The sequence below is a fragment of the Mastigoproctus giganteus genome, chromosome 9 (genome assembly GCF_048544385.1).
Source record: "Mastigoproctus giganteus isolate SK-2022 chromosome 9, ASM4854438v1, whole genome shotgun sequence".
Taxonomy (NCBI): Eukaryota; Metazoa; Arthropoda; class Arachnida; order Uropygi; family Thelyphonidae; genus Mastigoproctus; species Mastigoproctus giganteus.
In genome coordinates, this window is record NC_143583.1 from 212,859,659 (window position 1) to 212,879,296 (window position 19,638).

General features: G+C 40.4%; 1 protein-coding gene across 1 annotated transcript in view; it reads left to right on the forward strand.

The window, feature by feature from the left end:
• The first annotated feature begins 1,945 nt into the window (after positions 1–1,945).
• LOC150081105 (putative 3',5'-cyclic phosphodiesterase pde-5) overlaps positions 1,946–19,638 on the forward strand; it is a 167,874-nt gene continuing 150,181 nt past the window's right edge. The window contains exon 1 of the mRNA XM_090382156.1: positions 1,946–2,057. Within this exon, the coding sequence (XP_090238282.1) occupies positions 2,028–2,057 (30 nt within the window). The 5' untranslated portion in view covers positions 1,946–2,027. The remainder of the gene's footprint in view (positions 2,058–19,638) is intronic.

The following is a 19,638-nucleotide window of genomic DNA, read 5'->3' on the forward strand; positions in this document are numbered from 1 at the left end:
TGGGATCAACTGGAATGTAGAATTAGGGCAAAGGACAAGCAAACTGTTTTCGTTAGTGGAGATCACAAATGCTTCAAGGAGAAGGGGAGTCAATACCACCATTGCAGTTAAAATTGAAAAAAGACATCTATATTTAGATATTTTATTCATAAACATCTAAACTGATGTATATGAAAGTTGTGAAATGTTTATGTAGTTATGATGTTTATATTTATGAAACTTTTATGTTTATGTAGTTATGAAGAAACATCTAAACAGATGTTTTTCCTCGCCTGAGTCCGATTAATTCAACCACGCTGTGAAAAAGGCCCATAAAAATTCCTCACGCCATCGATGGGATTCAAACTTAGGTCTTTTCCACCCGGTGTGGGGAGGACGGCGATTATACCAACTGTGCTACCCACGAGGGCACTGACGCAAAATTTAGGGATGAGTCGTGTGGTATGTGTGTGTGAATGCAAAGTTTGTTCCACGCTTGCTGTCGGGCGATCAAATGGACTGCAGGAAACACATCGCAGGTGATTTGTTCGAAAAATCTATGCAGGATCTGAGCTTCCTAAGGAAAGTGGTCACTGGGGATGAGGGTTGGGTGTTCGCCTACGACCCGGAGACCAAGGTGGAATAATCGAAATGGTATACAAAAATGTCTCCATGGCCCAAGAAATCTCGTGCAACAAAATCCAATCAAAGTCATGCTGACTGTTTTTTCCGACGTCATGCACCAGGAATTTGTGAATGGGGGGGGGGGGGATTACTGCTGCTTACTATGTTGAAGTTTGACAAGTTTGCGTGAGAATGTGAGAGCATTCTTCAGGTTCTTCAGGGCTCGGTGTTAGGCCCTTCCAATTTCTAATATTCATAAGAAATACGAATCGGTTGCATGCAATATGGCCCGAAAATGGTAACATAAATTTAATGCTTTTGAATGTAAGGCTTTGGGGAATAGAAATGCTGGAGTCACATATAATCCAAGAGCAGGAGAAAATTTAAAAGTTATTCAAGATGAAAATGTCTTAGGTGTTACGATTCACTCTCACACGATATCTACTTTGTCATTGTTCCTCTATACAAGATGATGATTGGACCCTAATTGGAGCATTGTGTTCAGGTCTGGAGATCACACCTAAAAAAAGACAAAGCTTCTGGAGAAGATTCAAAGAAGGGCAACCATATGATGAATGTAAATCGATGCACATATGAAGAATGGTTTAGAAGTCGTGGGCTGCAAAGTTTGACAACTAACCATCTAAGGGGAGACCATACTGAGGTGCAAAAAGCACTGAAGGAGTTGGGTAAAATAAATGAGAAAAGTCTATTCTCCCTCGCCGGAGAGAGAGAGAGCAGTCGATAGTCGAATATTGGAAGTAGTTGCCTCCCAACATAGTGGGAGCAACGAGTCTGGCAGAATTAATTTTAAAGCAGAATTGGATGATTAACTTGTAGGAATGAGAACAGTATCAATATTCTGTTTTATTTTATTTATTTATTGGTGGATGCAGATAATAATACTAAACAAATTTAAACTTATTAGAACACGCACACCACCACACGGCCAAGGCTAACTGGCCACAGAACTAAATAGATAAAATTATTTGTACTAGAAGTAAACAAGATCGAGTTATATTACATATTTAAAAAATAACACTCACGATCTTTCATTTTAATCTGACGTTATATAATCTTATCTATGCTTTTTTTTTGCGATCTTAATGTAACAGAAAAACTGCTTTATTGGTTCTGTTGCAAGGCTGAGAGGTACGTACTTCCTTATTCGTGTAATTTTCTCTCAGTAGATTGATTCCGGCGATTGGGCGTCTTTTATAATCGACACAGTAGATTGGTGCGTGCCGAAGGTGGCGATAACACACGAGATGTGGGAGCACACTGCCATCACGTGGGTTATCTGGGAGAGAGAAAGAGAGAATTAACTCATGAATAGTGTAACGAGTAGTGTGTGAAGTGCCTGTGGGATCTGCTGCCACAGTTAAACGATGTTCAGAAAACGTAGCACGAAATGACCAGCAAACATGGTTAGGCAGAAACACTGGAGCCATAAAGTGAGTTTACGTCTCTTGCTATCACTTGTTGTGTCTGCTGTTGAGATGCTGTTACTGTTCTCGACACGTCAATTCATTCTGCTTTTGTTCGGATCCATCAACTGGTTGGGTCACATCTAACTCTAACAGGTCCCCGGTACGCGTATTATCAAGTACCGCGCGTTATTTGTTATTTAAATGGTGGAGATGTACATCAGAAAAACCTGCCAACATTGTGGGGACAGTCGCTTGTTTTATTTAAGGAATTTTAACCGCTTCAAGTGAGCTACATTCGTACAAGGTAACCGAGGGTTTACTAAATTAATCAGGTAAGCTCGATATTGATGATACCAAACAAGTTAGGCTTAGCGTTGCGCGATGTCAAGAAAAGTACCCATTTTTTCACTCTTCTAATGTCGAATTGTTTTGTAACCAACGTTCTTCGTGTAATGTTTACTTCTTTTCAATCGTGCAAAACGGCTGGTGAACATTCACAGAACGTACAAAAACACAGGCATGGACAATTTGTTTGTTTTAGATATGTCTTAGATATAATTCCGAGGCAGGGGCTATGAAGTGTCGGTGTATAATGTCTGAAAAGTGAAATATTCTAAGCTGTTCTGTTCTGTTCTATGCTTAGTTTGCAGGTTTTGCTGGATGAAAAATCAGAATTGCCTAGAGGAGAAAACCATGCAATCCTTTCCCGAAGCTGATTAACTCAGACATCGTGAAAAAATGGAAAACACCATTAATAATCCCTCCTGAAGCAGAAGGTGACGGAAAGCCGTCGCATCGAACTTGTAAAATTGATATACACTAAGTGATCACCGAATTATGACCACCTACCTAATACTTCGTAGGTCCTCCTTTTGCCCTCAGTACAGCAGCTATCCGACGTGAGAATTGATTCAACAAGATGTCATGAGCGTTCGGGAGGTATGGCCAACTAGGCTGTGTGTAATGCGGTCAGCAATACAGGTATGGAGGTGATTGGTGTGTCCAGAAGTCTGATATGCCTTTACATAGTGTCCCATACATGCTCTATGGGATTGATATCGGCGGAGTTCGGAGGCCAGTCGATATGCTGGAAATCAAAACTGTGTTCCTCAAACCATTCCTGCACAACAAGTGCCCCATGGCTCGGCGCATTGTCATCTTGGAAGACACCATCGCCATTTGGGAAAACGTGTAACTTAGCGGGATGTACACAGTCAGCAAGCAGTTGACGATAACGGAGACCAGTGATACGTTGTTCCACATGCACCAGGGGTCCATGTTCCTGCCATTGAAACTTGCCACAAACCATACAACCGCTTCCACCGGCCTGCACTTTTGATACCATGCATGATGGATCAAGAGCCTCATGTTGTTGACGCCAAATCTGTACACGACCATCCACGGTGTGGAGTTAATAACGTGACTCATCTGACCAGCACATCTTCTTCCAGTCTTCTAACGTCGAACTTGCATGCTCTTTGCACCAGGCAAGTCTTTTACGCCGATGAACCTTGGTTAGGAGAGGATGCCGTAGGGGTCGTCTGCTGGTACAGCCCACACGTACGAGCGTGCGACACATGGTGATGCCAGATATTGTTCCGGGTTGGCCCATGTTCTATTGGGTAGTCAACTCTTCAACAGTGCTGCGCCTGTTCGCCTGTACGAATCATTGGACCCGGCGCTCACCTCTAACATCAACCTTTCGCTGACCTTTACAGTTTTGCGGTCGAGTCGTTGTTTGACCATTTTGACGCCAGTCCTGGTACACTTTAAGTACGGTGGCTCTCGAACACCCCACCAGTTCAGCCGTTTGGGAAATCGAGGCACCAGCTCGTCGAACGCCCACAATCTGTCCTTTATCAAAGTCCGATAAATCCTTCCTTTTACCCATCACGCTCGGAATTTTACTACCTATTGAACCACTGACACCTTATGTATGCTACGTAGGTCGACTAACTGCGCACTTTAGTACCTCACGTGGTCAACGGGTCGCATTCACTTTCCATAAGGGTGGTCATAATTCAGTGATCACTCAGTGTATGTGATAAGGCAATATTTGGCATAAACAGATAGGAAAAACCGGAAACGTATGTAATTCATTTGAAACATAGAAAGTACACTTACGAGATAACAGTACGTGCGTGTCGCGATAATAATTGTTGTGCATACACTCCAGTTCAAATTTCAATCTATCATCATAAACTAAGATGACCGCGAATTATATGCGCTACCTGTTGAAAACTATATGTTTACAATTCAATCCAAACTAAATTTACAGTTGTGAACCTGGTATTCTTAATTCTATCTGCCATCTTCAAGTAAGATGGCCGCTACTGAAATTATAAGTATCCATTTACACATCTTGTGTGTACAGTTCAATTCAAGTGAAATTAATAGTCTATATATATGCTCAGTGATCACCTCATCCGTAATGGACCATGCTCAGAGCTCACAGTACAAAAAGCCGAACAACTTCGTATGTTAGAAAAGTTGATAAATTGCATCTGGTCGTGCAAGTCAAAGTAATAAAATAGCAGTTGTGGGATGTAGTAAAGATATCACGGAATTTCAAAAGGACATGATTGAGGGAGCTTGAGCATCGGGTGCTTCCATATCGTAAACGACACGTTTTGTCGGTTGCGCACTCTCCACTGTGGTTAAGGTGTGCAGAGAATGGTGTCGAGCTGGTTAAACCACTTCCTTCCGACAGAACTTTAAAGGATTAGGCATGGTGGATGTTCATGGTGAGCGAAGGGAGCTGCTTGCTGTACGGGCTCAAATGAAGGTCACTCTACGACAGTTGACATCGCAATACAGTATTCAGGTCCACAGCAGATGACACAAGAGACACCTCTCCTCGCCGTTGATCATCATCGACGGCGAATGCTGTGGTGTGGACAACACGCTGGTTGGACACTGGAGGACATGAAACGAGTGTGATGGTCGGATGAGTCGACATATCTGGTGCAACACGCCAACGGACGCATTCGCGTGTGGCGCGAGCAGCAACAATCCAGGAGGGACTTATCGTGCATGGCGCCCACTGCCCAGGCAGGTGGCGTGGTTGCTTAATATGGGGGCATGTTTAGCTGGCATATGGAGCAACGTTTCACTGGTGAGAGGTCTACCGGTAGCTCTTAGTACCGGTACCGGTCTACCGGTACTAAGAAAAGCTACCGGTAGCTTTTCTCTATTGAAAGCATTGCTTGAACATTTAGCCTTTCCTGATTCATGGCAGGGTGCACATATTGCATTTTTTCCCGGACAGAAATAGGATATTCCAAGGCGATAATGGGCCCAAACGAGTTTTTCGTCCAACAAACAGAAAATCGACCTCAGAATACAAAAATCGACCTCAGAATAATCGACCTCGCTGATGGTCCTAAAAACTCAACAACTCAGAAAAGGCTTAAATATTAAACTTTAATTCATAATAGATCTGAAATAGATGAAACTTGTCGGAATACATTCCTTACGTAAATCAGAGCGCTCAATGAGTTTTTGATTAGAGGCGCTATTTATTCTATTTAAAATAAAGATCTATAACATCATACTGTTAGTTAAGGTATTGACGAATCCAATGCCTGCTGGATTCCACTGTCATGCTAGTCATTCAGCTCAGAGGGTCCTAAATGACCTATCATTAATTTCCATCGAATTTCTATAAAAGCACTTGTCTTCCGATCAGTGGTGGCTCGTGATTCTGATGTATGGGGGTGCTTTTACCATTAATAGACTCGAACTTTTATTTAAAAACAAAATGCATTCTTCGGTTTTTATTTGTTGAAAATAGATAAATAACTTTTTAATTCAAGTTTGGTGCACTGTTGACCGAGCTTTTCTCTATTGAAAGCATTGCTTGAACATTTAGCCTTTCCTGATTCATAGTGTTCCTTAAAATTGTTTTTAAACAGAGCCCGGGCCATTCAGGCACAGGCTCTGTTTAATACTTGTATTAAATAAAGCAATTATTTTTATTATTATTATTTTTTTTGATTATTGGAAATAGAGAATGAGTATACTATATGAGGGACCTGTTAATAAAAATATTCATTGCGTTGCATTGTCCTTCAGAAAATTTCATATAACTCCGTTCACTGTATACAGTATACAGAAAAACCCCAGTTTCCGGGATAAAAACATACCATCGCCTGAGACCGACTAACTCAGCCAAATTGTGAAAAAGGCCCATTAAAATTCCTTACGTCATCGACTGACTCGAACTCAGGTCTTTTCCATCCGATGTGGGGAGGACGACGATTCTAACAACTGTGCTACCCACGAGGGCTTGACGAAGTTAAAGAATCCGAGTTTTCTTTACAACTGCATACTACCTTACACTTTTATATTATTGAAGATAGGGTGATAGAGGGAAACCGATTCGAAAAGATCAAATATCTTTCTAGCATTAAAGAAAGCATAACTAAAACGCCCTAAGAACTGAGATGAGCAACACTGCAAGTTCTTAATGGAAGGATTTTATCCACCACATAATGGTACTAAGAGAGCACGTTTCCATTTATATTGCAGATCGATGTACACATACCGTATGTGTGAAGGAGAAATGGACTGAAATTATAGGCCTCGGTGTGTGTAATCACCTGAGCACACATTTTTATAGGAGAAACGGACGAAAGCAGAGCGAGTAAAGTATTACCTTTATTATAATTGCGATAAGTAACCGAACACCATCGCTGAAAACCATTATTGACCCACTTGAGGGTCATTAGCTTCTTCTCTTTGCACGGTTTATGTCAGATGACGCATCTCGATGAATGGTACGTGGAACATGTGGTCCATTTCCACCAGCGTGCCACGCATCAGGTGATGAATAACGCCTCCTTTCCAAGAAGCACGTGTGTGGTGAGAAGTTGTCTTTCATTTGGTGACAATAGCAAACAGTCGGGAAAAACGGTACCTAATGCAACCGATTAACCTTTCGTATCTCCGTGGTGTCTTTGACAAACATTGCCTCCCACACCGAGGAACAAAAAATTTTTTTTGTTTTTTGGGAAGACAGAAGAAATACTTATATTTCAACTGAAAATAAAAATAAAATAAGAAGGTCATTCATTACTGAGACACTACTAGATTATGCAAGAAGACTAAGTTAAGTTAAACCAGTATCTTGAGATGGCGTGTAGTGAGATGTCATTTTCTCTATGTGGAAGTATTTCAGCTGCTGTAATCCAATAGATTCCACTCTTTTAAATGTGATATTAAGAGCAATTCTGGTTCTCGTTAGACTCTACGTCTCTTGAAGATTAGAGAAATGTGGTGTTTCGCTTGAACGGGCTTCTCACGTACAATCCCAATTATCCCATTCATCATCATCATCTAGTTCTGAAGACTTTTTGTATATCTAAATTGCAAAAGTAGCAATCGTCATGATGGCTTGTGAGCTCTCTTGTAAATCAATATATCCCAAAATATATACACTTACGACTACCGCAGTCTGCAACTACCACAAAAGACATAAATTGCCCACAACTTGTCTTTATCACCAACGGAAATTCCATAATTGGCTTCATATACAAAAACTGCACACTTGATGATTGGAAACGAGTCATATTTTCAGACCAATTACCCTGGCCAACACGATTTTTACCTCCAACAACTTAACTGCTGTTTTTAACCAATTTTCTGCGTACATTTCGAAAAACCCCATGATAGTTTCATATCACGCACAGTTATTAAATATAGAGGGAGTTACGTACCAAAATATGACAATTTCGCATAATCTAAATAAATTTTCTGTTTATACTCCGGCACGACAACCAAGTCAGTAGAGTTTACAATAAATCGTCAATACAAATATTTATCGTATTTAGTAGTCACGGGCTTGAACCCCGGTGCACTCCAGGAACGCGTGCTATGCACTCTCGCTCCTGACCACTGGGCTACGTCAGGCCTAGCCAGTAATGTAAGACATACTGATTTATTTTAACAGATATAAGCTAATTCTCTTAATTTTAGCAATCGATTTAGGCCTCGGTTTTCTTGTGATAAAAATAATCAGACTTCTAACTATGGTTCTTAGGTTCAAATTCCGATGCAACAATTTACAAATTGAACAGAGCACACTGAGCGTTTTTGGTGAGGATTTTTTTTGAACGCTGTGCCAAGGTTTTCCGAGTATTAACTGATCGTGACATGTTCTGAGGGTTGTAAATTTATTCTCCAAACATAAACATCCCCCTTAGAGTAGAAGGGTACGGCCCGCAACCCTTGGGGTTGGAAAAGTTTTCGAAATATTTTGCTATGGAGGACAGTGTCTTTGCAAAGACACTATTGGACTTCTGAAAGAACTAGGTGTCGTGTATAAGTCAGATGAATGGCGTTTATTCTTAGATGCCTCAAAATTAAGTTTAAAAGCAGTTTTGCTTTATAATGGCAACGCATTTCTATCAGTTCCTGTGTTTCATTCAGTTGGACTTAAAGATAGTAATGAAAGCATATCTAAGGTTCTACATGCTATAAATACCAAGATTATGTTCGGAACATATGCAGTGGTTTCATTGCTGTTTGTCTTTTGTTGTCTTTTGTGTTTGTGGGACAGCCGTGCGACAGAAGAACATTATGTTGTGCAACTTTGGGACGAATTCATACCAGGGCACTGTAAAGTAAAATGCAATCAAACAAGGTTCTTCTTCCACCCCTGCACATCAAACTTGAATTGATGAAAAATTTCGTGAAGGAACTAAATAAAGAAGGTAACGGATTTGCATATTTGAAGTGTTTCCTAATTTAACTTATGCCAAACTTAGGGAAGGAACTTTCGTAGGATCCCAAATTAAGAAATTCCCGAAATGGAAGAGCTTGATGCGTTCCTTCATAAAGCATGGTCAATATTCCTCTTAAGACAGTTCAAAATTTATTTGGAATCTATTACGCGAAGAATACAAGCTGTTTTAAAAGCAAAGGGTGGCTCAACACGATATTAGTGCATAACTGTAAATGTTATCACAAGTGTTTAAATTATTTTCTCCACTCCCTGTATGTATCATACAAATAGTACAGACTTTTATGCAGTGGGTACTTTATTCTGTACATCTCCCCATTCATGAAATAAACGGTAAGATTGGTCTGATAACAGAATTACATCCAGCCAACGGCGATCCTGCAGTCGGAAACAACTCGTTGATGCGAAGAGGAGGAGGAGGAGGCTGCCAAGATTTGTTCAGGGTAAAAGAAAGGCTGTCAACCATTTTTCTTGTTTTTTCTGACAGGAGTGGAACTCGATTCCACTCCTGTGAGTGACCTCAGGAATATTAAGCAGTGGATGAATCGAAAAACGTTTCCTAGCCTGACAAATCCCGGTTCCTGGTTTTATCACACTATAGAAGGACCAGAATATGTAGAAAACGGAATGAAACAATGGACCGTCTGGAAATGTGATCTGGAACAGTTTCCGACCAAGCACATTACGTTATGGCTGCACTGTAGCCATCTACAAATGGGTTCTTCCAACAGAATAATGGGCCATGTCACAAAGCCAAAATTGTAGAATTGTTTCCGGAACATTACACTCAATTCCACCTAGTGCGGTGGTCTTCCCAGTTATCAGATCTCAATATAGTTGAGCACCTGTGGAACGAGCTCTTCAGAGGTCTGCAATCATCCAATTTGGAAAACCTGTGGAAACCACGTGAGCCATGAATTCATGCCACGAGGGATATCGGCTATTCAAGAAGAAAACGGGAGACTCACTCGCTCTTATGCAGGTGTACCTAATAAAGTGGCAATTCAGTGTATATCAGAATGCTGATACGCACATGTCGTCCAAATATTGACAACAGAGAAAAACCAATTAAAAAAGCATTTAAATATAAACATAATTTTGGTTTTTCATATTAGTATCCTCTAAAATGTACATAAATGGCAAATGTTTCTGGAATTTAATAAATATTCTAACAATCTGCGCCAAATTTACTGATGTCCTTCACACTTAGATAAAAGCAATGAAATACGGAAACCATTTATTAGTATAACGAAATACACTGATAATGCAATGCAGCGATAATAATATGCATCTGGGCAGTGGAAACTAAGTAAATTTTCGCAGTGTTCGTTGTCCCGCATTGGTAACAGATGTCTTGAGAACTTGCTGTTTTATTAAATGAACATTACAGGATCAAATGGAATGTGCGTTTCCGGCTAACATTTACGGATTCGCTTTGATCTTTGGTGATGTTATCAAAGCTGCGTTTCAGTTTCTGTTCGCTCTTCCATTATTGACCATTACTTAAAGAGCATATTGTCAATAATTATAACTATTCTCAAATATTAATATAATACTGTATTACCTATTAATGTGGTCTACGATTTGTGTGTACGATGGCCTTCAATCCTACGTGTTGTAGGATTGAAGGCCATCACAATTCCCTTTAAAAGCAGCCTTATTGATATACCAAACAAGCTGGTGCTATGCGAGGGGTAGTGCGTGTTTCTGTCCGATAAATCTTGTTTCAGAAAGCATTCGAAACCACTTGATTTTTTCTAAGAAACAGTTGATGAACGAACAATTTTCTTATTGCCAAACAGCAAATGATTCTGAAAAATTTAGATAATATAGTACTTGTGAAGGTGGAAACCATTCATTGCATCTTCTTCCACAGAACAAAGGGCACGTGGCAACGATGGTGAGGTGGTGCGTAGGTCTGCTGCATTATGTTATTCGAGTCATCTATTAATACGGTTCATTTTATTGCGTGACAACAGGAATTGTTTTATGGAGAATGTTTTGTTTATTGTCATTAGATGGATGATGGACTGTTAGAACAGGGAATCGACGGTATAACTTGTCCAAGATGGTGCTCAAAATTTAATATTCTTGCAAAAACTTAGAAAAATTAAATTTCTTTGGAAAATATTTTCGAAGGACTTCACCTTTTTTTAAAAAAAAATTTCGTTTATGAGATTGAGAGTCTTTTATGCTTGCACTTATTGCGAGCATTTGCAGTACTGAAGAATGAAAACACACCAAGAAGGAATATAATCTTCCATTATATAACTATCATGCCGAATGACAACAACCACTGGAAAGTGAACTTATTCAAAAAAAGAAAGAATTAATTCCCTCATTAATTTTACTAACCCCTCTTAGGGTCTTATACATTCAGTGAAACCCTCCCCCAGTGTGTCTAGTTGCTAAACTCTGACAATCACATCTTATAAGCAGTTAACGTATTTAGTGATATGGGCAAAGAGCAATTCACTCCTATCAGCTGTTATTTTTGGCTAAACTATTAATAAGAACACTGTATTTAAATATTTAGTGTAGTCGGTTAATCATTTCTCTGATGATTACCAAAATTTCGAAAACTGGTACTGGTATTCCAAGAATGGACAAAGTCTGAGGAGGCGCCTAATGAAAGTGGCTGACTGGAGCTGTTCAAGGCCACTTGTAATAACGCAAATCCGTATCTTGCTCTTGGGCTAATATCAAATCATGGAATTTGCATTTATCTGCAAGTATTGGAATTGCTGTAGACAGTTATAAAACCAGATATCGCAAGTGGCACGCACAACGAGCGTGCGCGATCAGAAGGAAATGCAGTAATCTGGAATGGATGAAAACTTCTGAACAGGAAGTCCGGTGTTCATTTAACCAAGGAAGATAAGCTATGAGCTAAGGAGATGCGGAAGACGGAACGATTAAATTATCGAAGTCCTGCAACGGCACGTGCGCTGATCGTCAAGATTAATGGCTTTGATGATGAGTGAAGTACGTATATCCTAGGTTATGTCTGGTGACTGCAAAAGTCTATTAGCTAGAATTCATTTGACTGTGATTCACGGGTAAAACTTCTGCACTTGCACGTGGAGCCAAACATGGGGTTTAACCCCATTTTATCTCAATGGGAGCATTATCCCCTCCCACCACAAGAATCCGATTATAAGAGGGGTGATCATTTAATTCGCCGACTAGTGCAAGATCTTATCTTAATTGTCATCAGCTGAATCTTCTGTGGATTTCTCCTTCTCAAAATACTCTCCCTCGAACTTTACACACTTTCGCCACAGTCGTACCCACGCATTAAATGCTTTTTTCAAAGCTATTTAATTTCTAATTTAATTCGAAAGACTGCGAAGTGCTTCAGATGTGTCAGCGTCGCTGTGTCAGATGCGAAACGCTTGCCTTTCAGAGCTTTCTTCAGACGTGGAAACACGAAGAAATCACACGGGGATAGGGCAGAACTTCGGCACCTATGTCAGTGATCACTGATTGCACAATATTAGCCGTATGTCTTGATGGAGAAACCATTTCACACCGAAACGTTCGGTCACACAAGAATATGTCCCTCAGTTGGCACCAGGAAGATTCACATAAGACCTTCAATTTAGTATTAGTATTAGTATTAGTAATGGCCGCATGGTGCAAGAAAGCCTATGACTTATGCTGCACCAGCCAAAAAAAAAAAAAACGAATAAAACAACGATAAAAAAAAAATAATAATAATAATTAATAAAAGAAAAGGAAATTAAACCTATCATCCTATGCGCTTCCCTCACCCGAAGGTACTATCCAGATGAGCTTTGAATTTCCCCAAACTGTCAGCCTCTACTACCCATGTAGGCAACTTATTCCAGTAATTTATAACTCGCTGGCTAAAATAAAACTTCCTGCAGTCCAATCTAAACATTTCCCCCCGTAACTTGAATTTATGTCCCCTAGTTCTAGCATCATTTATAATCTTGAAAATTTTGTCCTCATTCATTTTACTGATGCCTCTCAGAGCCTTAAACACCTCAATCAAATCTCCTCTAAGGTGTCTAGTTTCCAAACTCTGCAACCCACATATTCGACGTCTTTCTTCATAAGGACGCCCTTTTGCCGATTTCACCAGGCGAGTTACCCTCTTTGCACCCTTTCAAGAAGCTCGATGTCTTTCTTTAGGTGCGGTCTCCATACTTGAACACAGTATTCCACGTGTGGTCTAACATAAGCCTTATATAATGGGATTATCACGTCCCTATCTCTATTTGCAAAAGTTTGATAGATCATCGATAGGACACCATGGGCCTTCCTTGCAACCTGTTTACAATGCTCAGAGAATTTCATGTCTGACCTTATCGTAACACCCAAGTCCCTTTCCTCCAGTACTGGATTTTGTTGAACTCCACCAAGTGAATAAGTTATTTTGGGATTACTGTTTCCCAGGTGTAATACCTTACACTTTGTTGGATTAAAGCATAGCTGCCATTTTTCTGACCACTTCTTCTCTCTGAAGAAGTTCAGCTTGACAGTGATCATTAACTACTCTACCAATTTTAACATCATCTGCAAATTTAGACATCACGCCCTCTATTCCTTTATAGATGTCGTTTATGAACATTAAAAATAACAGTGGTCCTAATACTGATCCTTGGGGAACCCCACTTCTTACATCAACCCAATCTGAGGAATAGCCATTTATCACAACCCTCTACCTCCTGCCCTGAAGCCATCCTGCTATCCATCTAAGGATTTTCCCAGTGATTCCAACCTGTTCCAGCTTATAAAGCAACCGCTCATGTTGGACTGAGTCAAACGCTTTGCTGAAATCTAAATAAACAATGTCGAAATTATTCCCTAAATTCAGCTCGTGAGTGACCCTTCCAAAATAGCGAACCAGATTTGTTAAACATGATTTTCCCTTTACAAAACCATGCTGAGTATCCTTGAGAATTTCAGTTCGATCCAAATGATCCTGAATTTCACCCTTGATCATTGCCTCCATGATTTTCCCTACCACTGAAGTCAGACTGACAGGTCGATAATTTCCCACTTGACATAGAAGAGCCCACACCTAGCGCGGACACATCCCAACACATGACTCTCACAGCATCTCAAGCAAATCAGAACAGCAGATCCATGGCCATTCGCGGACGCAGCCAACATATTTCTAAACTAGTCTCTGTGGAAATTCCCTTGAATTGGAAAAATGCCAATGTATCTCCAAACATAAGGTTGGCTCTAAGAGTGAAAATTAGCATCTTATGAAGATGCTAATTTTGAGTTAATTAGGGAGATTTCCATGGTTTACGAAATGATAAGGTGGTATGATTGCAGATGGCAATTATCAACCTGATTACGTTAAAGGGAGCGAGTCTCCCTTTCTCTGCCATGGCTGAGAAGGGACCCTTGAGCAGGTGGATTGTTTTCATTAATTTGTTTGGTGGCATATCGGACGTCAGAGTTTCTAAATAGGGCAACCTACCTCCTCGTGGTGGGGACGGAAACTTGTGGTGGGGGACGGAGACGCCTTCCCCGCTGCGAGGCTAAAGGTCGCGCTGTCTAATTTTGTTTTGTTGCGAGTCAAAGATGACTGCTGCTGAATTGTTGATAAATTACTAACCATAAAAGGTTACTTATGCAATCGCAGCAAAGAATGAGGTGCATACGGCGGGAATCCGGATGGAAATTTGATTAGAGGTCTTGACAAATGACAATGGAATACAGTCGTCCTACAAAGACACTGATTACCATACGCTTCATTCATCTCTTTAACTGTTTCCAATTTAACTGTTTTATAGTTCCCAATTTCCTCACTTTGCACGGCTAGGCTGAGAACTTCTCAGTTTTCTCAATATGAAAACTTAACTCGTGAAATTCGATTGAGTATAAGAGTTATCCCGTCATTCTAATCACATCATATTATTTCCAGTTGCATCTCCTAGCCATTCCTTCCAAGACTATGAAAGACTTTTAGAATTACCCTAATTCCAAAACAGGCTAGTAGTAATAACCATATAAGCTATCGTCCAATTGCTGTATCGTCAATAATCGCTAAGATTATTGATAAGATCATGCTGCCATATTTTCAGGATGCGATCTTCGCTAATGCACCTGTCAACATGCAATTTGGTCCTACAGGGCGCTCCACAACAAAAATCCTAGCTGACACCATTTTGCGCATCCAAACTGCGTTTCAGGATAAAGCACAATGCGATGTCTTTTACTTAGACATCAAAGGTGCATTCGACGACATTGATCACAAGAAAACCATTGAAATACTGAAAAATCATTTCCTCATTGACACAATGGTTATATCCTATCTACAGTACAGCCTAAATCATAGAAATCTCATCTTCCCCACTAATACTGATAATATTCTCGTCACAACCACAACAGGCATTCCTCAAGGAGGTGTTTCTCTCCAGTGTTATATTTTCAGCATCTCTACAACCACTTCTACAAGAAAATCCAAATCTGCTGGCTTATGCCGATGATTTAAAGTTGTTTATTATTTCCAAATCCTGCGATGACATTTCCAAGGTTAGCCATGATGCGAATTTACAGATTTGCGGAATCATCAAGTATCTGAAGAATCTCAATCTGACTATAAATACAAACAAATCTGCTCAAATAACTTATTCCTTACAGAAACAATCAAACCACACAGAAATTAAAATTGCAAATGTTTCAATTCCCAACGTATTTGCTCACAAAGGCCTAGGAGTTGTTTTTGACAAAAATATTTAATTTAATTCTCACTATGTATATGTTGCTAAAAAAATCAAAAATCAAAATGACTGATCAAGCAAGAAACAGCGGCGATTCAAGATAGAAAAACAGTCGTAAACCATGTTCAGAGATGCATTTTTCCCATTTTATGTTATGCCTGCGAAATCTGGTCTGGCGCTCCTCAAGTTACTGTAAAAAAATTCCTTGCCCTAGAGTATTGGGCTCTTAGATGGCTGAACAATAAACTTCGTTTTCCCCGTACAATATCCAGGCAACAGCTTTATAAAAACTTAAAAACAAAGCCTCTGCTACAGATGATCAACGAGTGTGGAGTCATGCTTCTTGCAAAGTTAATTACTTCTGCATCCAGTTCACCAAACCTAGCCAACATAATAGCTCCCACCAACAGAGAAAACTCAAGAAACCAACAACAATTCAAATCCAAACTCTCCAGACTAAAACAAATGGACAGGATGTTCCCCAATGCATCCTTCACCTCATAAATTATCACAACATTGATTGTAAGAGGTTTCTCAACTCTGAAGCCTACAGGAGTCTCATTTCCAAACAAATTTTGAGAAATACAAACAGCTGCCTGCCTGCAACCCAGTAACTACATCCGAGAACCAAATGTGATGTTCTGCAATATATATTTTTGATCATTATAATTCATATTCGTTGTTAATGTATATATAGAATATCCTGAATTTATGCCCTTAGCCTAGTGCTGTGATGGGCTTGCTATAGTTGCAATAAATGAAAATTTATTATTATTATTATTTTAAAGTACGAGTATGTTGTGACTTCATGGTGCGATCGCTGTCTTTATGCATTCGGATATAAAATTCTTAATCTTCTTCCTTTGGAGAGATCCTGAGAGTTTCGTTTAATGGACGTTTGGCTATATATAACAAAATCCGATTGTCCCGTTAATCACTTTATTTGTTTGGCTTCAGTAAACGTCCTCAACAAACTGCAGTCTGTTCCCATTCCCTCGTTTACATAGACAACTATATCTTTATGCTAATATTGGACAATTGCAAAATTACAAATCTGCGCTTTGTTTCCGCTCACTGAAACGACAGCTGAATTTATCAAGGCCGCAGTTTCTCTGTAATGACCAACTCGTAATGTCCCAATGCCGTGACAAAGCATTCTTACTACAAGATCCAGACAGGGACGCCATTTCTAGGTAGTCCAAAGCAAACAATTTGAATAAGTTGGACGGATAGCTTTAATGAGCGCAATTAAATGGAGATAAATAGCAGAGTGGACGGATTGGAAGTACCGCGGCGACAAATAGAACAGCAAGGCCATCACTTCCGATTTTCTGAGGAAAAAACTGATAAAAAAGAAGTCAGAAACCTGAATCAACACGCAGTAACAATCTACGCTGTAATTTCCGACAGCTTTCGTGTCTTGCCAGCAAAAGCAGCAATCAGTATTGGCACGTCCATAAATTTAGAAAAATGCTGTCTTAAGTTATCGTTGCAATTTTAGAAAAACACTGGAAGGAACATCTCCCAAATATAAGGAAATATTTGCGAGATAATCGGTTCATCTCGCAAATATCTCCGTGGTACACGAGTCATGTACAATGGTTTTTGTAGGAGAGTGTGTTGCCACTGTGAGCCGATGGAACGTCAGAGAAAAGGGTTCTTACCTCCCGCTTGTGGTGGGCTTGTATTCAATTTTATTGAAGATTTTAGCGTCTTGGAGTACAAGGGCGAAAAAAAAAATTATTATTATTTTAGGGTTACCCGTAATTAAATACATTAACCCGTATTTGTGTCTGTAAATTGCGTATGTTCTATGGTTGATTTGCCTGTTTTGCTGGACGCAAAAAACCCAGTTACTGGGGAGAAAAACCTTGCTATCTACGCCTGAGACCGACTAACTCAGCCACGGAGTGAAAAAAGCCCATTAAAGTTCCTCGCGTCATCGACGGGATTCGAACCCTGGCCTTTTCCATCCGGTGTGGGGAGGACGGTGACGATACCACTGTGCTACCCGCGCAGACTAGGAGTACAGGGGCAAGAAGTTCGAGACTGATTCTGTACCTCACAAATAAATTTACACACATTTATAATGTAAATGTGGACATATTGAATCCTAACTGGTCGCCATAGCTATTTACAGATATAAGTACTTCGGACGGTAAATATTTTCCACTTCGCAGTCCCAACTAGAGAATCTTTGGTTCAGGTCGGAGCTGTGAATGAGTTAGTGCAGCTTTTGAACCTCTTCAAGCCAGTCACTACGAGATGTGCAGTATAGTATAATGTGAATCCTTGCCATGCTGAAACATGTCAACATTCGATATGTTGACATGCTTCAGCATGGTAGAATCGCCGTCTTCCACACACCGGGTGGAAAAGACCTGAGTTCGAGTCCCGTCGACGACGTGAGGAATTTTTATGGGCCTTTTGCACAACGTGGCTGAGTCGGTCTTAAGGGAGGGTAGCATGGGTTTTTATCCCGGAAACAGAAAATCGCCCACAGAACATATGCAACTTACAGACAGTATATACGGAGCAATACGGCCATAGTGGCTGGTGCTCCTAAAAAAACCCGACTACAACAACATGCTGAAACAGAAAATGGCCCTCCCATACTGTTGACACTGTATAGGAAGAGCGGAATTGTTTAGAATGCCAAAGTACTGCATGAAATTCATTGTTCCAGGAATAACCACCAATGGTTCAAGGCCCATGTCACAAGAAACACACGGAGACCTGTAAACTTTCGCCAATCTTCACAGGTAGAAGGCATACTCTGTTAAATGATGTTCTTCGGGAACGTTAAGACTGGAGAACCGTGTAACCGTGTTTGGCCACTCTAACTCATCTTTCCAAGTTACCACCGATCAATTACGATGGGTTTTGGACCAGGCAGTAGGCACTGTCCAATGAGGAGGTGATGTGTGGTTTGTATGCTGCGGCTCTTCTGTAAATTCCGATGCTAAACAGCTTTGTCCATATCATCCCTATACTAATAGCAACTCCTGGTATTCAGTGAAGACTGGCGGGATCCAGCAGTGTTCTGAGGACCCTTTGGTCTCTTTCATTTAATTTCTGCCCTCAGCCCCGACGTTTCCTGGCTTCAGTACCACTATCACGTTTCCATTTGGTGAATACGTCAGCCCCCCGTTGATCTAGGCGGTGTTGCAGTTTTGTTACAATGGCACGAACAGATTCATTGCTCCTACGGCATCTTATGATAACTCCCAGTTGATGTCATCATAAGATGCAATTATCTATTATTATCTTTTCCATTAAACTCAACACACCTCGGCCCTTACTATTCCTTTCTTACTCTTACAGTGAATGAAGATACTTTTATATCTATTTCAGACACATGGGTGGGAATGCATAGTTTATTATTCCCAGATCTCAGGCTGTCTGCTTACGTTTGACAATACAGTATACAATGGACGTTATAGGGGAGCACGGTGGTTATGGTCGCTGCCCTTACACACTGAGTGAGAAGGACTTGGGATTGAATCCCATCAAGAGGGGTGGAATTTTTATGCACTTTTGTTTTCCACTGTGGCGGAATTATTTGGTGTCGGTTGAGGGTTGCAATAGACAAACCAAGAGAGGCAGTAAATAAATGAATGTTGTGTTTATACTCCAGTACCATGTAAATCAAAGGCGTTTACAACTAATCATTTGGCAATAATACTAGGGGTGATCATTTAATTCGCGGATTGGTGCAAGATCTTATCTTAATCAGACTGAGTCAGCATCTAGGTATATTAGGGCTTAAACTGGTTAGCACACCAGGCACGAGGTGGGAAAGCACATTAGACCTCGCGTTCGTGTCAGCAAATTGTGTAGCTAATCAAAACCCTATAAAGCAACATACAGTCTGATCATAACCCCATCATTCTCTTTGTGCAAATAGAAATGCCCATGGTAGAGGGAAAGTCACAACCAAAACAATTACAGAGCCCAAATACTTCAATCCTGAAGAGTGCGTTTATGCGGCTCAAGCAAACCCATGGAACATCCTTGAGAATTGCGACGCCGAACTCGGGATCGACCTGATGACACAATAGATAGCCACTATTTGTCTCTATGCTGCAACGAAGAAACTAACCATCACAGAGCATTCGAAGGTCTGGTGGAATCCAAAAGTCTCTGAAAGCTTCCG